This window comes from Theobroma umbraticum, unplaced genomic scaffold, assembly GCF_002168275.2.
Source record: "Theobroma umbraticum cultivar Fairchild unplaced genomic scaffold, ASM216827v3 scaffold_12.1, whole genome shotgun sequence".
NCBI lineage: Eukaryota > Viridiplantae > Streptophyta > Magnoliopsida > Malvales > Malvaceae > Theobroma > Theobroma umbraticum.
Window position 1 is genome coordinate 2621455 of NW_018397269.1, and position 21254 is coordinate 2642708.

At 35.6% G+C, this 21254-nt stretch overlaps 3 protein-coding genes across 14 annotated transcripts; all 3 read left to right on the forward strand.

The window, feature by feature from the left end:
- The first annotated feature begins 783 nt into the window (after positions 1-783).
- On the forward strand, positions 784-7391 carry LOC110425680 (Myb/SANT-like DNA-binding domain protein). 2 transcript variants are annotated; one of them, XM_021440619.2, is made up of 3 exons: positions 784-1096; positions 6059-6414; positions 6517-7391. In XM_021440619.2, the coding sequence occupies exons 2-3, from the start codon at positions 6061-6063 to the stop codon at positions 7075-7077; spliced, it is 915 nt and encodes a 304-aa protein (XP_021296294.1). In that variant the 5' UTR covers positions 784-1096; positions 6059-6060; the 3' UTR covers positions 7078-7391. The 2 variants fall into 2 exon arrangements, with proteins under 2 accessions (XP_021296294.1, XP_089641277.1); XM_089785151.1 differs by lacking the exon at positions 784-1096 and having other exon boundaries at positions 5144-6414.
- A 461-nt stretch (positions 7392-7852) lies between these two features.
- Positions 7853-9737, forward strand: LOC110425677 (BTB/POZ domain-containing protein). Its single transcript, XM_089785149.1, is given in 3 exon segments — positions 7853-8643; positions 8646-9449; positions 9452-9737. Coding segments are annotated over 3 exon segments (1419 nt in total). The 5' UTR covers positions 7853-8150; the 3' UTR covers positions 9574-9737.
- On the forward strand, positions 9452-20552 carry LOC110425679 (caffeic acid 3-O-methyltransferase-like). Of its 11 annotated transcripts, none has more exons than XR_016351839.1 (7): positions 9452-9587; positions 9821-9902; positions 10507-10662; positions 10895-14011; positions 14867-17377; positions 17471-17558; positions 18077-20552. XR_016351839.1 is itself a non-coding variant. In XM_089785150.1 (5 exons), the coding sequence occupies exons 4-5, from the start codon at positions 13623-13625 to the stop codon at positions 15543-15545; spliced, it is 1068 nt and encodes a 355-aa protein (XP_089641276.1). In that variant the 5' UTR covers positions 9452-9587; positions 9821-9902; positions 10507-10662; positions 10895-13622; the 3' UTR covers positions 15546-20552. The 11 variants fall into 11 exon arrangements, 1 of the variants encoding a protein (XP_089641276.1); XR_016351840.1 differs by having other exon boundaries at positions 14867-16329; positions 16466-16537; positions 17266-20552; XR_016351831.1 differs by having other exon boundaries at positions 14867-19089; positions 19225-20552.
- Positions 20553-21254: the final 702 nt, after the last annotated feature.

Sequence of the window (21254 nt, forward strand, 5' to 3'; positions counted from 1 at the left end):
CTTTATCTATAACCTAATACAAAAAGAAGTTCTGATGGGGATCGCAGACATGGTTAAGTTTTTCACATGGAACTATGAAATAGGTAATTGTTATATACACGAATTAATTAATTAATTTCATAGATATATTTAATAAAATACATGTCAATACTCTAACAATATCACATCTAGAATTTAGAAATTAAGTCACTAATTTGTAGAATAAAATTTTCTTTATAACATATATATGCAGTGTGAATTGCGATCATATTTCTCTTTTTCTTACAATGTAAGAAGTAAAAATTAAAAAAACCTTAAATTGTTTAATAAAATTAAAATAAGCTTTTATTCTATGAGGATAACGTGGTGAAAATATTATATAATCATGTCATATAAGTATATCACATTATCATCAAATATAATATATCAGTATATTACATTTACAACACGTGGTATAAAATAACAAATGATATTTTGATCCATGATAATTAATTGGTTGCTAATTATAAAATTTTATTTAAATCTAAATAAAATTATACCAGTTTAATTGAATATAATTAAAATATAAAATTTTATTTAATTTTTTTTAAATATGTTCAGATATTATGTCATAATTTTTCTTAAATCACATATGAAGTGTAAATTTTGACCAAATGGCTCATTTTCTTACATTGGGAGAGAAGAAAGAAAGAAGCAAAGTTGGACAACCGTGTTGCCAAATTTGGACTGACGTGGAAGAGTGTGACGGGACCTTCATATTCTTCAGAAAAATTCCTAGTTTACTTTAGCAAAAATGTTACTCATACTGAACTTTTCTCTACACGCGTTTGGTCCTCGAGAAAGTGGCTCCCCTCGAGAAAATTTTTGACCTCATTGCCTTTTGTTTTTATCCCACGAGAAATAGTTAATTAAAAAAAAAGAAAAGGAAAACAACAGCAAAAAGTTCAAAAGAAAACCCTAATAAAAATAAGCTGCCCAAATGCACCATCACATTTACTTAACGCCTATAGCATCTCCCTGACGACGTCGTTTTTCATCTCTTCCGGCGATCGTATCAGGTTTCTCACCGGCCAGAGATTCTTACCTTTTTTCTACTACTTTTAATCACGATTCCAAGGTTTCTTTCTTTCTCTCTCTTTTTTATAAATGATTTTTTTTTGTTTATTTGTTTGTTTGTTTGTTTATAGGAAGTGTAAACTATTATATAATTTGATTTTTTTTTATGTTTTTTTTGGATTGTTTTGTGTTTATTAACTTGTTGGTTGCTTATTTGTGATGGAAGGAGCAATGGGTTTGTTTCATTTTGGTGAATTTTAGTAAAGAAGCTGAGGTTTGGGCACTGTTTGAGTAATTGAGGAATTGGGCAGCCCAAATCAATGCCAAATGGTTGATTTCTAAATGCTTGTCTATGTGTGAAAGTTAGGTGCTGAGCTTGGTTAGCATGGGATTTAGGCATGTCAATTTTATTGAGGCGAATGCCTGGAAAGATTGAGATGTTGTTATCTTGTTTTTGGTGAGCTTGGATATTGGTGGGATTTGTTATTTCTTACAAGTTAGTGCAGTTCTTTCCAATACGAATACCTCACTGAACATTGGCATAGACTTAGTTTTGGATAGATACTGCTCTAGTTGATGAAAATTAAGTTGTCTTGAATCTTTTGGTATGGGCAACTGCATGCCTTGGGAAAAGTTCATGATTGTTCTTCAAGTCAATTCTTATGTCCTGAAAAACTGGTATTGGATAACAAACCATGTCATTGCTAGCAAAAAATGACTAAGCATTGGTTTCAAAGAATTAACCTTTGTGTTGTCGAGTGACTAAACTTGCTACTTCAAGTGAGTTGTTCTGTTCCCTCTTTCTTTTTCCCGCCATAGTTTTTCGGTTTTCAGTATGACATCAATACTGTGTGCTGATGGTGATTACTGAAAACCCTTGGCTATTTGTGGAAATGCTTCCTCTGTTGAACATGGTGTGGGGCAGAGCTCTTCCACAACCTGTTTGGGGTCAAATTGAGTATTATCTGATAAATGTATGTGTACTTTTGTGGTTTTTGTTGTAATTTAACATCAGAATCTTTGGATTATGTTTTGTTATAATTATGTTCTCTTATATATTCCAATCAAGTATGGAATTTCGATCTCAGATGCTGTTATAGTCCAAGTGTTTGCCTTGTGCAACTTTTGGCATTATAAATCGGGCTTAATGGTTAAGCCTAAAAAAGTTTAACACTTCTCATACTGGTTTTTCCTAATCTGGAATGTCTCTGTCTTGTAAAGTTCTATGTTCCTGTAAACATGGGTATCTATATTCTATTAGAAGGAAGTAAGATGTCTAGTCCCTTAGCGCATGTAATTATTGTAGTCTTAATAGCATTTCTGCAGCGTTTATGAGTGGTGTAATTGATGTAATTGTTAGTTTAATATGTAGTTTTGTCGGAGATTGTTCAGAGCTGATACTTCCAGCAGTTTGAATCTTATGTGTGTACACATAATTGGAGGTTGGAGAGTGAAGGGGTTGGTTAAGAACCCCCTTCGGCTCATTCTGATGTCCTCCCACCATCCACCGTGAACCCTCAACCTTTTAAACCCTCACATTTTATCACCATGAACATAGGGCTAGAATTCAAAGAGGATACAATTAAGCAAATAAGAAGTGAGGTAAGAGAGAGGGAATTGCAGTGTAGCACTGATCACTAACTACTCACTTGTAGACACAGAAATTTTTAGATTTGATAACCCCTATATGTTAAAAGCAAGACAAGAATTCCATCCTCATAGCCTCAAAAATCATAATATAAGAAAAGGAAGAAAGAAAAATTATGGACTTAAGAAATACCTTGTATGTTTTACTTGGGATGGAGATTGATACATGGCTGTTTTTTTCCCTCTTCCAGTCTGATATTATATTTAAATGCGATGAATTAAAAGTGAAAGACATGGGCCTTTCTTTTTAACGGAGCAGATGCGTTTTAGGAGTTGAATTTTATTGGACAGTGGTTATGTAATTCATTTAGCAAGTAGAATAGTTGAAGTCCAGGGGAATGAGTTGGATTTGTGAGTGAGCTTCTGTTGTAGGCGACTGTGCTATCAGGTTGGTAATTTGATCCTTGATTGGTCTGATCTTACAGTGCAACCATTTAAGAGTCAGAACTTGGCCTAACCCACCTTCTCTGGTATTGAGCTTTTTAACCTGGTAAGAGCTAGTTAACAAATATTTTGTCCCCTCTCTTTGTCATGCAAAACTTTCCCCTCTGAATGTATGGACATATCCTTGGCATTTTAAGATCCCAAAGTTCCCCAGTTTTTCAAAATTTTGTCATTTCCTTTACACTTACCCTTTTGCACATCATACTATGTATGGCATGTTGGAACAGGGGTCTTGCATTTTGATTTTTGAAAATACCAGGGCCTAAATTGTAGTGTTGACATTTTCACAGAGTATTCATGTAATCTACCTACTCCTATGTCATATTGCATTATAAAAATCAAAAGCCAACAACCCCCTGCCCTTTTTTTTTTTTCTTTTTGAGAAAGAACTATGATCTTTATTATTACTTTGTTCCATGAGAGCTTGATCTTCCTAGTTTAGGTAAGGCTTTCTCTCTTTTTTTGGGGGGGGTGAAACTTAGGTGAGTCTTTATTTTCCTTTGTTTCTTTCACATTACGCATCAATAGAATTTGGATTTATCTTCAGTCAGAACTACATAAGTGTTAATAGTTGTTTATATATGCTTGAAATTTGATAGTTGGGAATGTGATTTATAGAAGAAATTAGTAGTGAATACTTATGTTCTTAGTTATAGTTATCCTTAGTTTTAGCTGTCTGCACATTTTCCTGTGACTATAAATAGTTGTGTAGTTTTATTTATTTTTCTACTTTCATAATTTTTATTTTTATCCAATTTTTAATTTGTAAACTAGTTCAGTCGTTGACCTATTCATCCAGTTCTTTGGTTGAGTCAATGTCCAGTCCAGTTTTGAGCATTGTGTATGGTAATATGGTAGTTATGGAGTTGAGGGATTTGATTTGATTTGAGACTGCAAGATGAAAGGAAAGGCTGCCCTTTCATTATTTGTGTAACATTTGCCTTTAAGTTGCAGAAGTTTCCTCATCAGTGCAAGTTAATTACTTATCATCTGTAATTTGCCCATAAGTAATGGCAATTTAAGTCTATATAGACCATTTCTGTTTGCTATTAACATCAACTATTATAAACTGGATACAGTTGCATCATTTCAAAGTGTTTAATTGCTTAAATGTTTACATCTATATACATACAGAAGGATAAAAGTATGACAACTCAATTGAAAATAAAAACAATGGTCAAGTGAGTAATTTGGGCTTCATCCATATTCCAAGTTGTGGTCTGTCATATTATTGGATTTAAATGGAGAAAATCCAGCTGCATCTTATTTCTTATAAGGAGTATAATTGCTTAGGTTTTCTCTTCTCTTTTATATTTTCGTTTTAGTTATCATAAGAGCAAATCTGGTTACTTGTACAAGTATTAGATCTTATCAATGCCTTGTGTTCTTCAAGGGTTAATGATAGTGTCCATATCTATGATATGAGCCAAGCCTCTGTTTAGCCCTGCCTTCCAATGCTTAAATCACCCAATTTGCACAGAATGACACTGCTCATTTCTGTCATTTGATCCAAGCCACTTTTACGTCCCTGCCTTCTAACTCCTAACTGTCCTAATTTGCATATGGTTTCATGTGCTGGTAATTTACACCCAAAGCATGGTTCCTTTCTGTTTGGTTGGAAGGGTTAGTTTTTTGCAGTTGCATGTGCTTTCGTCTTGTGTTTTTAAGATTACAAGTACTGTTAGAATCTTTGCATATATGGTTAAACAAATATGGCTGATTGACCATGAGTCTTTGAGCTATAAACTTTATTATTACATTTTGAATATTCAATAGTGAATTAGAAGCCATGTCCTTGTGTTGTTGGTGTTCACTATTGTCTGCTGCTGGAAAAATTGAGGGGAGCTAAAGAAATGAAATTTGAATGTATGGGGCATTGTAGATATGCCACCAGGGGCCATGACTGCACCCCGGGGGGGTGGGGGGTGGGTGGGTGTGGAGCAAGATGGGTGATATCACAGTTCTATCAGATGATATGATGATCCACATGACCCTTCTTTGACAATCCTTTTCCTCTTGTCAGCTATGTTGCCTTTTTGCTTTTACTGAGCAACTCTGTAATCCTGAGTGACTCTGCCAATTTGCCATTTTGGTCAAGAGAACATGGTAAAATATCCTGCTTTATGATCTATATTCTGAAAATCACAAGAAACACGGGTAATATATAAAACTTGAGAGCATATCAGTTAACACTGTCTCATCAATGAAACCAAACAGATAGGAGGGCAAGGAATTCGTTTGGTAATATATAGATAGATAGTGAGAAGTAAACAATGAAATATTAGTCTTTCAGATTCCCAATAAAGACATTTCAGAGACAATATCAAACTGTGTGGGTTGCATTAAACTGACTTAATTTTAGTGCATTTTGACTGAGGTTTTTTCTTTTCTTTTTCCTTAAATGCTGAAGCTGATTTAATTTTCAAGCAGTAAGAGTTAGGGCATACCAATTACATGTCAGACAACTAATTCCCTTTGTAATTTTCATTGTCAATAATAGTAGCAAATGCTCTGAGAAACGGGGCATAGCCTAAGTTGCATGATGCAAAGGTTATATAGGTTTGCAATTTTTCTTGGTTAATTCTTTAATTGAATTAGGGTTAACTAGGATGTGAGGTTTACAGTGAAATTGCTTTTGGACTTCATTTCGGAAGTTATTTGCAAACTAATTTTTGTTGATACAGAATGTAATGTGACTCTCCTCTTGGACTTTATTGTGTCCTCTATTGTCTGTTAACATGAGAAAACAATATGAATATTATTTTTCAGCCGGAGTCAAAATTGTTTAGATAATCATTGCTTTGTTTATTTGTTTGTATGATTGTGGCATCATGGAATCCTCAATTTGACTTCTATATAATTTTTGTTGAGCAATGTTTTCTATTGCACCGTAACATGACAACGCCATTCTTTTTTCGTTGTACTGGATTAGGAATGGACCACTATGACCTGCAGGCACAGAGAAGGGAGATGAAGCATAAGGGAAGAAATGTGGTATGGTCGATTGCAATGGACAAGTGTCTCATTGAAGCACTGGCCATTCAGGCTAAAAATGGGAATAAAATTGACAAATGCTTTAATGAAAATGCATATACTGCTGCTTGTATTGCTGTGAATTCTCGTTTTAATTTAAACTTGAACAATCAAAAAGTTGTTAATCGTCTTAAGACAATTAAGAAAAGGTACAAGGTGATGAGGGATATGCTAAGTCAGGATGGATTCAGGTGGAATCCAAATTCAAAGATGATTGAATGTGACAGCGAAGATCTTTGGAAAAGACACATAGCGGTCAGTGTGTTCTGCATTCTTCTCCATTTTTCTTTTTTTTTTCTAATAAAAATTTTGAAGGAAAAATTCTTTCTATTGCTTAACTTCAAATATATTGAGCAGGCACATCCTGATGCAAGAGGATTTCGAGGAAAACAGATTGAGATGTATGATGAGCTAAAGATTGTCTGCGGAAATTATCAAGCCCCTAGTCGTTGGGCTAAGATGAAGGATGGAAGTCATCCAACCGGGTATAAGAATTTGGAAGAAGATTCTGCTTCTTTCTTATCACCAAGTTCAGATGACTTAAGTGATACAGATGGAACAGAGTCATATACTGGGCAACCGGAGTATTTGCAAGATGGTAGTCAAGAGCCTCCTGTGATGGAGCCTCTCAGACAACTTCCAAAGCGATCACGTGGCTCAGATTCTCTTCAGGAGGCAATGTTGGCAGTGGCATCAAGCATTCGGCGGATGGCTGATGCAATGGAGCGAAGTAAAACTACAATCAATCCCTCTGAATTGCTACAGGCAGTTATGGAGGTTGATGGTCTGGAAGAAGCTAAACAGATGTATGCATTTGAGTATTTGAATGCTGACCCTATCAAAGCTAGGGCCTTCATGACGTACAATGTTCGGATGAGGAAGACATATTTGTTTAGACAGTTTTGGTGGTGGAAATGAATGGTGTTGAGTTTTGAACCTTTTGGTATATAATCTACAGTACTGTGGGAATACTTAATGGATGTTGGCACATCAAACCTTATTTCATTGATGCTTGGAGGTGAATGTACAGCTTTCAGATGTTCAGAGGTTAAACATATATGGCTTGAAGCCACTACTGTAAAGCAACAATCCGGGCGCTTATGTCCCTCTTCTTTGAGTGAAGGTAGCTTTAGGTGTAAAATTAACACTTTTTCTGCCTCTACTCTCCTAACAAGCTCAAGTGTTATTTTTATCATGTTGGATATAGATTGTCAATGTTTTTCCTGTCCCTCCCCAACACCCTCCTCTTCTTGTTTCATGTTTCTCCAATACCTTAAAACTATTTGAAGTCAGTTTACTTGTGTAGTTGTTACATTGAAGAGCTCATTCTGATGATACAAGCTTTTCCATCTAATGAGTTCTATTTGCAGGCCTTCTTTTTGGAAGCAAAAGAATGTTCTTGTATCATTCAGAATCAGCATTACACTCAAGCAATGTGAATACATTCAAGATAACATCAGGACATATTCCTCAACCCAGAAAGTATCATAAATCATAATCACAAATATAAGCTTTGCTTTGCTAATGAATGAGCATCTCCTTGTACTACATTCCCTGCTTCCCCTTTTGTGGGTTTTTACAGTCCATCAAAGTTTATTGTATGCTTCAATGGTGGAAGAGGCTGCCATCACTCATTTACCGGGGAAGATTGTGTACATTGTCACTACCCATTTCGATTAACAACTCATGATTGAATTTGCCCTTGTTTAGGATAAGATTAGGGACCCAAGTTCAAATCTTTGCTCATTCGTCTGAAAATGGTACGTTTAGACGGCTCAGTCTGGTGATATGGGGATTGCACATAAGTTGTTTGATGAGATGGCCGAGAGAAATGTAGCAGTAGGTGTTTGAGGCTCGATGATTTCGGGGTTTTTGTATGTGTTTTTTGTTTTAATATAATTCTACCCGAACCGTTAACTCCCAAGCTACAGTCATCCAATTACAAAGGTCATGGTTTTGAGGGCCTTAACTTAATCAGTAGATGAACTTCAATGGCTGACCAGAACTGCAATCCGACCATTCCTTTCGACCGCATAAAGCTCAACGTTGGCGGCAAGCTTTTCGAAACCACCGTCTCCACCCTCCAATCCGGCGGTCCTGATTCCCTCTTGGCCGCCCTCTCCAACCGTCCTTTGCATCATGATTCTAACCCCATCTTCATCGACCGTGATCCTGAAATCTTCTCTGTTCTTCTTTCGCTCCTGCGCTCTAACCGCCTCCCTTCCGCCGCTCTCCGTCGCTTCTCTCTCCAGGAACTAACTGACGAGGCTCTTTATTACGGCGTCGAGTCCCGCCTCCGCTCTGCCTCTTCGCCCTCACCACTCCGTGGCATAGACGCCGCTTTAGTCGATACCATCCGCCCTGCCGTTGACGCTGTTCCTTCCACTTTCTCCGCCGCCGAAGACGGGTCTCTTTGGATCGCTCACGGTGGTCAAATTTCACTCTATGATTCCTACTTGTCATACTCCGCCGCTGTGCGTACACATTCGATGACATCACCTTGATTTGCCGGGTCTGGCCGGATATAGCCGCTGTCGGATCAGAATCCTCCTCGGGCCTCCACTTCTACGACCTCTCGAGCGGGCGCTATGCCGGTTCAGTTCATTGGACTGACCAAACAGACCCGCGGATATACAAGGCTCGGGTCAGCTCCATCGCTAAATCACGGGACTCGCTCTTCGCGTCGTTCGAATGTCCTCATAGGGAGAACGGCGTCCTCGTGATTGACAAATCAACGCTCCAGGTTTCATCGGAGCTGGCTCGCCAATCAGGAACCGCAGCGAAGAACACAGTAGCTGGAAAGCTGACGTGGCTGCCAGCAACTGGTTTGGTTATAGGCAGTGCTGTCACGTCCGGGGCGTTTGGTTACTCCGGTTATATCAGGATGTGGGACCCGAGAAGTAGGGAGGTGGTTTGGGAGACGAGCGAGCCAGGTTCAGGCCGCAGTAGCAGGTTCGGAGATTCATTTGCTGACGTTGACGTCGACGCTGAGGACTTGACTCTCTTCAAGATATGCTCAAAATCGGGGGACTTGGCAATGGCAGACATTCGTAGCTTAGGGAAGACCCTTGGTATATAGAAAGACACAAATCCTAGCATGAGAGACACCAGCTCTGGCGGAAACAATGTCATCTTGCATTGCTACAGAGGACAGGTTTTCGTGGGGAAGGACGGAGGACTTGAGGTTTGGTCGCGGGAGAAACCATGTCAGCAAGTATGTGAAAGTCAAACTCAAAGTTTGAGGAGGAATTACGTGGATAAAGTGGAGGATGCGAGAGGAGGGATGATAAAGGAATTGAAGGAGGCGGGCAGAGATTGTTTGTAAGCAGAGAAGATGTGGAGGGGATTGAGGTTTGGGAGAGTTCCAACTATTCTGGAGTTTCCTCCTACCACAGAACAAAAGGCATTGAATGAGTAGATTCTATTTGGTATGAAGAATTGAGTCTCTGAACTGAGGCTTTGTATTCCTTTTATTGTTGTAATAGTGTTTGATTTGTTTTATCAACTTGTAATGGGATTTAATTCGTCTGAAAATCATATGACCGATAATAATATAATCAAAGTCTGAGTTTTCAAAATACGGATACATCTTTTGATGGTGTTAGCTGTTTATAACAATGGGGTTTTTAATTTTGGTATCAACTTCAATTTTGATTGGCAGGCAATGGTCTCAGCTGTGCTATTTCCTCCAAGGCACAGTGATGGGTTAGTAGTGAACTACTGGAACTAAACACAGCAATGAGGTTGGTCATGAAACTTCTTTAGACTTTTAAGGGGCAGTGTTTTTTGTTGCATTATCTTATTCACTTCCTCAGTTGGGAATTTCCTTTGCAGTTCTGTGATAAGGAATATGCCTTCATCCTTGTTTCTCTGTCTTGAAACCTTCCTACCCCACTCTCCAAAATTTGTATGCAAGAATGCAAGTCAGTCGTTTATCATGTTCTAATTGATAGTTACTGCAAAAATTGCCAAAGCTAAGGTTTAAATTAAGCAAGAGTGACTTGGTGTCTTCCTTTATGCGAAGCATTTGTACTACACAGAATATTTCTTTTTCATCTTTTTGAAAGGCCACATTATCTTTCTTTTCCTTCTCCTTTATTTTCTTTATCTGTTATTGTTGATTAATAACTTATGACAAGGTGTTACAGTTGTGTGGAACATGTTGTTCCATTTAGCATTGTCAGTTTGAGCAGTTTTTAACCTTAGCTCTTGTCTTTATCTTTCAAAATGTCTTTCCAGAGAATTTTCATGTTCCAGTTGCTGTTGTTGCTGCTGTTACTTGGTCAAACTTATATGTACTAGATTCTTTTTCCTTGTCTCATTTACTGCTATTTCTAATATGGGCAGATGTTCTTGCTGCTTATTCTGTGTCGAAGATGATGGTACACTTAACAAATGTGTGGAAGCTTAATCTCACACATGCCAATGCCATTGTCAATCTTTGGTGGGGTGTAACAGCCATGCTACCACCAGGAATGTTGTTCATCATAGAAACTCTTACAGGTGATTTTTTTATGCTCTTAATATCTATGCTTGCCTACAGCATAGTGAAAGCCGCCCACATATTTTATTTTTTGTTACAACTATTTCCCTTTCCACTGAGTTATGTTGTTTAGAAAATTGTATAGAATAAACTTAATATCACACTGCAATAGATATTATCATTATCTTTAACGCTTCATGTAATTGCAATACTCTGTATAAAAAACCTGGACTTAAGCATTACTGCATGCAGGGGTTGGGGAAGTAGTCAGCATCATCACCACCAGTTGCTGCTAAGTTACTGGACCTGCACTTCATTTAATCCCAAATGCATCTAAAAAGGACAGAAATTCTTGTTTTGGCAGCATTAGTCTTAACAGCTTTTGGAATGTCAAGGTGCCAAACACTAGCATCCTTCAATGTTGAACAAAGGAAACAGAAGAACAGATGAGTAAAGGAAAGACTGTAGGCATAAATTTGTGGTCCATTGCTTGCTATGATCATCATTCCTATAGCTGCAGATATAGGAATGTGAATGTCCATAGTAAAGCCATGATCAATAGGGTCTGGGATTCCAGCAATAGGCATAATGACAGCAACTCTAGTGTTTTTAAGTGGTTCATGTTGGTACACCATTGATCTGCTACTTGGAGATTTCCAAATTCCATGTTAATCAGTGTTATTTCCTAATTCTTCCTAAAATAGCATTTTTTTTTTTTTCCTTTGTGGTCTCCATTACAAGGTGGACCTTAGTGTCATTGGGTATCAGATCCTGTTTCTTAGTTGTGGCAAAGCAAAAATATGATTAATTACAAGTACTTTTAGACTCTGAGCCTTGCAAAATATGAAGTATAGGGAGCTATGAATGACATGATTCAGTTTGGATTTTTAGTTGTCAATTAAAAGATGCATAATTGTGCCTTTGGTGTTCACTATCTTTGGCTGCTGGAAACTGAGGGGTGTAAGAAAATAAGTTTGAACAGATGGGGCATTTTATTGGTACCTCTATACCACCAGGGGCCTGGGCTGGGGGCTAGACAATGGATTTACTGATGAAACAGATTGTCATGTAATTGCAGTGGCCCTTTTATTGGCTCTTTTTCCTTTTGTGGCATTTTATTGCAATTTGTTTTTTTTTTACTTTTTCTGAGAAACTCCATAATCCTTAGTGACTATGCAAATATACCTTTTTGGTGAAGAATAATTTAAAATTATTATTATCTTTTCATATGTTCTTATATGATTTAATTCAATCATTGAATTTCATTTTCTATTTACATAAATTATACATATCAAATAAGTTAATCGACGATATTCAGTATTTGTTTGATTATAATAAAATTTTAACTATTAAATATATATTGAAAGGGAAAATATATTCAATCGATGTGATTTAGATATCGAATTAATTTGGAACTTCATATGTATAATTAATGGATTATTTGGAGAATTTGTATGCTAAGTTTTTTCTTTTTTAGAATCTGATCTCTAATTTCAGTAGCAATTAAGCTAGTAGAAACTAGTAATTTCATTTTTCTTCAAGTCTCTGATAGATTGGTTATTGTTTTTACCTTATGGAGGTTTTTTGTCAGTGCATGTTCGCGATGGCCTCTCGATACTATCAATATAATAATAATAATAATAATAATAATATCTTCAATTCATAATTCCCATAACCCCATTTTCCATCAAAGTTTAATTTAGCTTTAGTTATGTTTGCGGCAAGGAAATAAAAAAACCTAAGGACGGAGAAATACCTCAAGCTAATTGGAATTTCAAGGTAATTAATTTGAGCATGTGATGAAAACTTGAGAAATATTAGCGTCGTAATTTCATGTGGGAATAGAATAATACCTCAAGGTGTTAAAGTGGGAGAAAAGAAAAGCATAGGGTGTTAGGTTAGAAATCATCAAACCTTTTGATATAACTTAATCTTTCATCGTGTATGTGCGAGCATATGTCACAGATCTCACATTAATAAGAAATAAGATAATTCAGTCTTGAGTTTACAAATAATTATCTTCTTTCTCTTATCAAGTATATTTTTTAAATTGAAAACGTTAATTTGTGACAAATGGCATTAAAACATATTCAAATCTTCACTGATATGAACCTTCACAAATGATATTAAAATTAAGATAAATTTGGATTAATATACAAGTCTCTCTTTAAAATTGAAGTTTGTTTGTTGTGATAAAATGTATATGTATAACCCATGTACTAAACTTGTTGCAGATTTTGTTCAGGGCTTTAGGTTGTGTCTCTATAAAAAGCTTACCCTAGGCCCCATACAGTAACTTCTAATCCCACTCCAGTCGGCAGAAGGAACTTCATCCAAAGTACACAACAGGAACTTTCGTGTTCTAACAAAATCACATCGTTTGTTTATGTTTGGAGGATTATGTATAACTTGTGCCAAGTTGAATAACTCAAGATGGGATGACTTTGTAGGCCAATAGGCTTAAACAGGTGCGACAAAACCATCTTTTTACCCAGAGAAGCAGCCGCTCTGCCTGATAGGCCTTCCCAAGTCTCCACTTGTATTCAATGGCATTGACACCTTCTCCCTTTGCCCTTCCCTTGCCTTTGTCTTTCTTCTTTTCTTGGTTTTTGTTCTTGTTTGGTATCAAAAGAAAAAAGAAATAAAGTCTTGGTATGATGCTTGATTGATTAACATCTAAAGGGAGGCTTAATTGCCTATCCTTCCCTGTTATATATCCTGCTTTGGTCTGTATGTCCCCTTGTACTCTGTTGTTTTCTTTTCTTATATGTAATGTTTTGTCTTCTCTAAAGTTGTTGGATTGTTCCACTTATATAAATGTTATGGAGATAATAAAGAACAACTCCATGATTACTTTATTTATTTCTTTGTGAGTAATTGTAAACCCCTTCTTATCCCTCTCTTTAGTGTTATAAAGGGGAAGCCAAAACCCAAGAAGCAAACTGAACTTTCACCTTGGGTGGCCAGAGTGTCAGAAAAGATGAGTACCTCCATGTCTGAAGAGGAAGAAGCATTTGGTTACGCCTGGTGTCTACGTTCGTCCCACATGTTCTGCTTTGTCCTGGATGCAGCCATACAGCTTGGTCTCTTCGATATCATAGCTAAAGCAGGCCCTGGTGCACACCTTTCTTCCTCCGAAATTGCTTCTCAGCTCAATGCCAACAACCCCGAGGCACCTTCACTGCTGGATCGCGTGCTACGACTGCTTGCTTGCTACGATTTAGTCACCTGCATAACCCAAAACCTTGATGGAGATGGTGAGGTTGAGAGACTCTATGGACTTGCTCTGCCTGGTCAAGCATTTGTTCCTGATGAAAGTAAAGGATGCTTGGCTGGTTTTGCTATCACCAAGGCCAAGATAGAAGCCTGGTATGTAGAGAGCTATGCCTAATCTATTTACTTTCATTATTTATCTCATCACAATTTTATGTGAACATATCTTTTTATTTTTAGAGAGCACAAAGAAAAGTAATTTTAAATATAAAATTTGAGATTTATTATATTATTTTGGGAAGGTCATTTGAGCCTATTAAATATTTAATATTTTTAAAAATCGGACTGTAGGTTGAACTGTAGAAGATTCAATTTCTGATTTTTAATCCAATCACTTTTACAGACCCATACAATCAAATTATGGTGTTAGTGTCAAAAATATAATTTTGGTATGAAGTAAATATTGAATATAATTAATATTTATAATTAGATTTGAATAGCACTATCTAAATCCTAATCGAACTCGAGACAAATAGTAATTTTACTATCCAAACTCTATTTAAACTCAATTATAAAATACCTTAATTCTACTTAATTAGGTACTCAATTGTAAAATAACCATTACCATCCCTAAAGTGAAGAAATTTCTTGACTTTTTACTTTTTTATTTATGAACATATCATTGAGAACAGTATGTGCTTTTATTAAATATTTACTATCTAATACTTAATACCAAAATCATACTTTTAACAGTAACACTACCCTTATTTGTATTGTCCCATTGAACCAATTGGATCGAGAATCAAGACCTTCATGGTTCAACCTCTTGTCCGATTATTAAAACATTACTTATCATTCAAAGAAATAAAATATAAGAATTTGATTCAAACTCAATAAAAGAATAGGAATCTATTTAAATTTTTTTGAATAATTTAAAAGGTTTTTTAAATAGTATACTTTTGTGTTTTCTTATTAAAATATGGAGAATCTACATGCATTGTGTATGTGTAGCCTATACTTGAAAGACATGATCCTTGATGGTGGGAATGTGTTTGAGAGACTGTACGGGGTGGGAATGCCAGTATACCAGTATATGAGCTTACACCCAGACATGGCCAGGAAATTTGACACCACCATGACTAATCTTTCAAAGGTTGTTATGAACAAAGTTCTGGATAAGTACCATGGGTTCCAAGGCATTACTTGTTTGGTAGACGTTGGAGGTGACTATGGCGTTTCTCTCAACATCATCATCTCAAAGTACCCTTCTATCCATGGCGTTAACTATGACATGCCTCATGTTATACAAGACGCACCCTCTTTCCCTGGAATCCAACACATTGGAGGAGATATGTTCTCGAGCGTTCCTAAAGCAGATGCCATAATGATAAAGGATGTGCTCCACAACTGGAACGATGAACGATGCCTGAAACTGTTGACAAACTGCTACGAGGCATTGCCAGAGAGAGGGAAAGTCATTGTGGTGAGTTACGTGATGATTGGTGAACCAGAGGCAAGTGATGGTGCTAAGTTTGTGTGTCAGATGGACCTCCTAATGGCACTGCAAGGTGGAGCAAAGCAAAGAACAGAGAACCAATTCAAGGACTTGTCCAAGGCTGCTGGGTTTTCAGACTTTCAGCTCAACTGTCGTATTTTCAATGCAATTGGTGTCATGGAATTCTTCAAATGAAGTTACTACTCATTTCCTTTCGTGGCTTTGCTTCTTATAAGATGATACTATTAATTTTAATGAAAATAAAGATATTACGTATGAAATAATTAATATTTATAAATAAAATAATTAAATTATTTAAAAATGTTCATGAATATCTTATTTGAGTCGAATTTTAAATATAATTTTCAGATTCGTGTTTTACATGATTTTAAATATAATATTTTTAATTTAAACTTAATTGATATCAATAAAATTTAAATCTTAATTTTGATTTATAAAATATAAGTAAAATTTGATTCGATTTTAATTTAAAATAATTATAATAATTTGTAATAATCAAGTTTCGAGTATTAGAGTTATAGAATTAGATGCCAGATATTACGAACTCTAAGTTATTTCATTCATTAAAAAGAAAAGAACAGGCAAAACTAAAGTGAAAAGGAAAATGAAGGCAATGAGTTTAATCTTGTTGCCCAAGTAAGATATCATTAATTCCCATCCCGCAGACAAAGCCAACCTCGATCCTTGAGCCAATTTTCAATGACCCAAAAGACCAAATCGAAGCTCATACGTGGCGTGGCTTTTCCGTAAACAACAGGCCATTAGGCCACCCGTACAGCCTACATGCCTACGATCCTTTTCATCTTCTCCTAAAAATCACTACTCTCTGCTCTCTTAAACACTAAAACTCCATTTTTCAAGAAAACCCATTAAAGTTTTTAGCTTTTTTTGGGATATTTTAAGAAGCCTAAACAATGAAGGGAAGGAATTTAACCTTAACCAACGAAGACAATCGAAGGTCCATATCACATGCCTGGGTTTTTCCTTTGTTTTCTATATATATATATATATATATAAATGCAAAGTCTCTAACTTGGTTTTGGATTTTTCATTATCTCTTTTGTTTTCTTTCTATTGTGTGTGTTTTCTCTCAGTTGATGGGTTATTGCTAAGGGAGGAAAACAGGGAAGCTTTTGATAATGTTGATGATGATGAAGAAGACAATGGTAATGGAAAAGACTCCTCCTTTCCTTCATTTTTAACGTTAATAATGCAAAAGATTCTACCTTTCTTTCGTTCTAACGTTAATGCAAGCTTTTTTTAAAGTTCTTTTTGGTTGGTAAATACAGGTCTTTTTTAGTCCATTAGTTACCAATTTTCTCTTTGTTTCTCTATCTCTCTCTCTCTTTAGGTGTAGCATGATTTTCTTTTTCTTTTTCTTTATAAAGATAGATTTTCATTAACATATGCTTGTTGAAAGTTTCTTCTTTTAAGCGAAAAGAGTTGGTAGAGGTGATAAAACCAAATCTCAGACCAGTTAATTTGAGATGTCTTGCATTTTTAGATATAAAGGGGTCTTACTCCTCACTCCTCAATTTGTTTTAAGTTGCATGTAGACTTTAATATTTATCACTTCACAAGAGCTGCATTATTTTCAATTCCATTTTTTTTTTACTTTATCTCATTAGCTAGTGTGGTTTATTTGCTCGTGGTATTTTGAACTACAATAATACTAAAAATACTTCTTTTGTATTATATATGGTCAATTGATTTGGGTTATTGCTTCCATTTTTATGTTTTGCATTTCAATCCTTCCTAAGTGGCATTTTGGGTTACTTTAGCATCTGTATTTATCACAACTCCTTTTCAATAGTTTTAGTTGTTAAGTGTACTATTAGTTTAATTGTTCATGAACACTGATAACTGAAACTGTGTTGATGGGGATGAGCAAAAGGTTTGGGTCAAATTGAGACTGATAGCATTATAGTGTATGATAATGAGGAGGGAGAAGGAGAAAATGATCAAGATGGGCAAGGTAAGCAGAAGAAAGAGAAAAAGCGAAAAAGGTAAACTTTTAAGTCTTAATGTGTGATGTGGGTTGATCTCAATCTCATGATTATTTTTTCTGGTAAAGTGCTAGTGTTTTTTCAATTCTCCAGGAGATCGGTGAAGGATTTTGTTCATAATGATGATGATATTGAGTTGCTTCAAGAAAACAGAATCTTACGCATTTGTCATTTTCCTAATGTGAGCATTCAACTAGTTCCTTTCACTTGAATTTTCTGTGTTTTAGTTTTATTTGGAAGAATGTTTTGGTTCATTTGATTTTATTGCAAGCCCTTCTATTATTAGTCGGGGTAGGATAGTTCTAGCATTCTTTTGTTTCTTTGCAATTAAGTATTTTTTTTTTCCATTGTTTGATATCTAAGCTCCTGCTTGTGTGAGTTGCCAAGTTACACTATCCATGATTTCCCTGATCATTTTGGTGGCTGAAAATTTGCTCAGGAAAGTGAAAAGATTAAGCGGCTCAAAAAGTCTGAAAAAAGTACTAAGATGACTGAGCAATTTGGTGTTTCTGATGATGAGGATAATTTACTACTCTAATTGGATTAGTCTTCTCTTGTTCAACTTAATTATCTTAGAAACAGTTTCACTTGGTGCTTGACTCTAATTGTTGGCAATTGCTTAGATGTTTCAAATTGCCTCTCCTCCCCTCTGGAGAAAGAAAGAAGGAAAATGTTATCTAACATAGTTAAATATTATAGGCCTTTTATTTGATGATATCTTTGGAGAAGAGGAAGTTGCACATGATAATGAAGAGAATGAGATGGCAAATTTTATTGTGGATGATGGAATATCATATGGAGATAGATCACCTATGAGGTATATATTGCTCATCATGAAACCTTCAAAATTGCTTTCTATAAAAGCTTTTGTTCATCATTAAGTATTTCAAGTAATTTATTGATTATTTATTTTTTCCCTACTTATTATCTGTTTGTTTTTGCAAACATCTTTGTAGTTGTTTCAAGATGAACCAAAAGAAGTTGAAGCAAGTGGTAACCATTTTGTTCATCTGCATTAAATGATGGAGTCCAATTATTGGTGATGCTAATGAGATCTTGAATCATTAGAAACAAGTTATGGCTATAAATGTCAAGCTAGATGATTCTAGTGAGTTTGAGCCGTTTTTTCTAGCTGACAAGTATATGACTAAGAGGGATAATCATGTTAGGGAGACTTACATGCCAGAAAGGATGCAGGTTTTGTTTTGGCGCATGTGATCCCTTAACATATCTGGTCTTACAATTTGGATTAATTTCTCTATTTATTCTCCTTAGACGATCAAGGAAATTGTTGGACCTCTTCCACTTGATAAAGAAGAGTAGAGAAGAAGAGAACGTGTGGATACTTAATCAACTTGTAATGAATTCAGATTTGTTATTTTGCACAAAAAAGACTACAGAAAGTTCTGGAGCAGGATCTATTCTACTAAACAAAATAAAGAAGGCAGATATAATGAAGTTTTTGGAATTGCATCATGTGGAGAAGTTTGATGTAAGTACTGATTGCTTTGATACTAAAACTTTTCCCTCTAAGTTTGATTAAAATGCACTCTTACATGCAGGTTTTCTCTCTCTCTCTCTACTAGATTCCATTTATTGCCATGTATCGGAAGGAGCAATGTCTTAGCCTACTGGATGATATAGAGCCAGATGAGGCTAATAGCAAAGCTAATAATGATGCTGGACGAGCATGCCAATTAAAGTGGCATAAGGTAGGGTTTTGTTTAATTTTTTATTTTATGTCCATAGAGGTTGCATGGATGCCATAATTAACATCGCCTTACTATTTGAAATGGTGCAATAAAAGGTTGATTGCCTAGAATATAGTCTTATAGCATTATTTGCAGGTACTTTTGGTCATAAAAGAATTAGACAGAAAGTGTTTACTTCTTCAGAAGTGTAAAAGTGCTCTTCAGTTGTACCAAAGGAGACGTTATGATGAGGAATGTGTGAATATTGATTAAAATGAAAGATATACATTGAATAAGCAATTATTCCAATCAATCTCAAAGTCTCTCAATAAAGCTGAATCAGAGGAAGAGATTGATGACGTAGATGCAAAGTTCAGCTTGCATTTTCCTCCAGTTGAAGAGAGAATGGATGGAAAATTTAAGAGGCCCTTAAGGAAATCATAGTATACTAACTCCATGAAGGTTGGCCAATGGAAGCTAGCTAGCCAGTTTAGGTATACCTTTGATCAACTCGGTTTACAAATTGCTTTAGAGAAAATGGTAGGTGCATTGTTCTAATTATGTGGGGTGTCTATATGTTTATAGTCATGTGTGTACGTATTAATACTTTTCTGAGTAAAGACCTTGAATTTTTTTTTCCTGTATGCCTTTAAGGTACTTAGATTGCAAATTGCTTTAGAAAAAAGTGATAGGTGCACTTTTATGTAGATTTGTGCACATGCATGTGTGTGTTATATATATGCATGTATGTAAATAATTTCTTGAGTAGGGGCATGAAATTTGTTCATGTCTGTAGGGTGTGGATTTTTAAGAGTATCCTGAGGAATCACCAAAGGAGATAGCTTTAAATTTTACATGTACTATGTTTGAAACTCCAAAACTGGTGCTTAAAGGTGCCAGGCACATGGTATGTTTTTGACACTTGTGTCTAAAACTATCCTTTTTGGGGGTTGTTTTAAAGCTTGTTCTTTCGTTAACTCTTTGTTTGTTGTAGGCTACATTGGAGGTTAGTTGTGAGCCATGTATCAAGAAACACATTCGTAGTATTTTTATGAATAAAGCTGTAATCTCAACTAGGCTTCTTCTTGAAGGAAATGCAACTATAGGTTGCTTTCATCAATTTTTAGGAGTTAAGTAGCTATGTGACAAGCCTTTTTCTATATTCAATGATGCTCAATGGCTTCTTATTCAAAAGGTTGAGGAAGAGAAGCTCGTTCAAGTTTATATAAAATTACCAAAAAGTATGCTGAATGAAGTAATCATTGGCTTTAATCATGCATACCTAACTGATAGTGCTGAAAGATTTGCTTATCTTTGGAAAGAACAGTGAAAGTTAATTCTACATGATGCTTTATTCAACTTTTTACAGCCTTATAGGGAAAAAGAAGCTCAGAACCTTTTAACATCTAAAGCAAAACACATGTTACTTATGGAATTTGGGACAGAATTATGGAAGATGATTTCTATTGGTCCTTACTTGTACAATGAAAATTTTGTTGGCTCAGTGGAAAGTGTTGCACCAAAAGTAATGTCATGCTGCTGGGGGCCTAGAAATCCTGCAACAACATTTTTGATGTTGGATTCGTCAAGAGAATTGTTGGATGTGTTGGAAGCCAGATCCTTCAACCTACGGTCTCAAACCACATCATATGTTCAGCAGTTTTGCTCGACATATAAAGCCTTTAAAGCCTTGGTATAAGTGGTAAGTAACGCAAAATCTTGTAAGGTATTCTCTTTTACCTTTTCACACTTAATTTCCTCAGTTTATACCTAGAATGTCCACATATTATACAATGCTCCAAATTAGCTGTTCCCTCATAAAATGAGATGCAATTATTTTGTAAGCATCAATTTTATTATATCCAAGTCCAAGTTTTGCTATCTTTTTTTTTTCATTATATAGAAGTAGTAAGTAAAGTTTCATCTGATGGCAACATATTCTTTACTATCTCCAACAGTCGATCAAAACATGATTCACTCAATGTAAACTCTAACTTAACATTTAAAAGTTGTGACATAGCTGAAAGCGTTGTGTGTTTTGTACAACTTGACCACAAAGGTTCCTCTACATTATTTAACAAAAAGTAAAAGATAGTTGCATTTGGATTTGGATTCTTCCACAAAGCTTGACTCATTACCATGGTTATTATTGAAAGCAATGTCCAAACCCATAGCATCCCTAACCA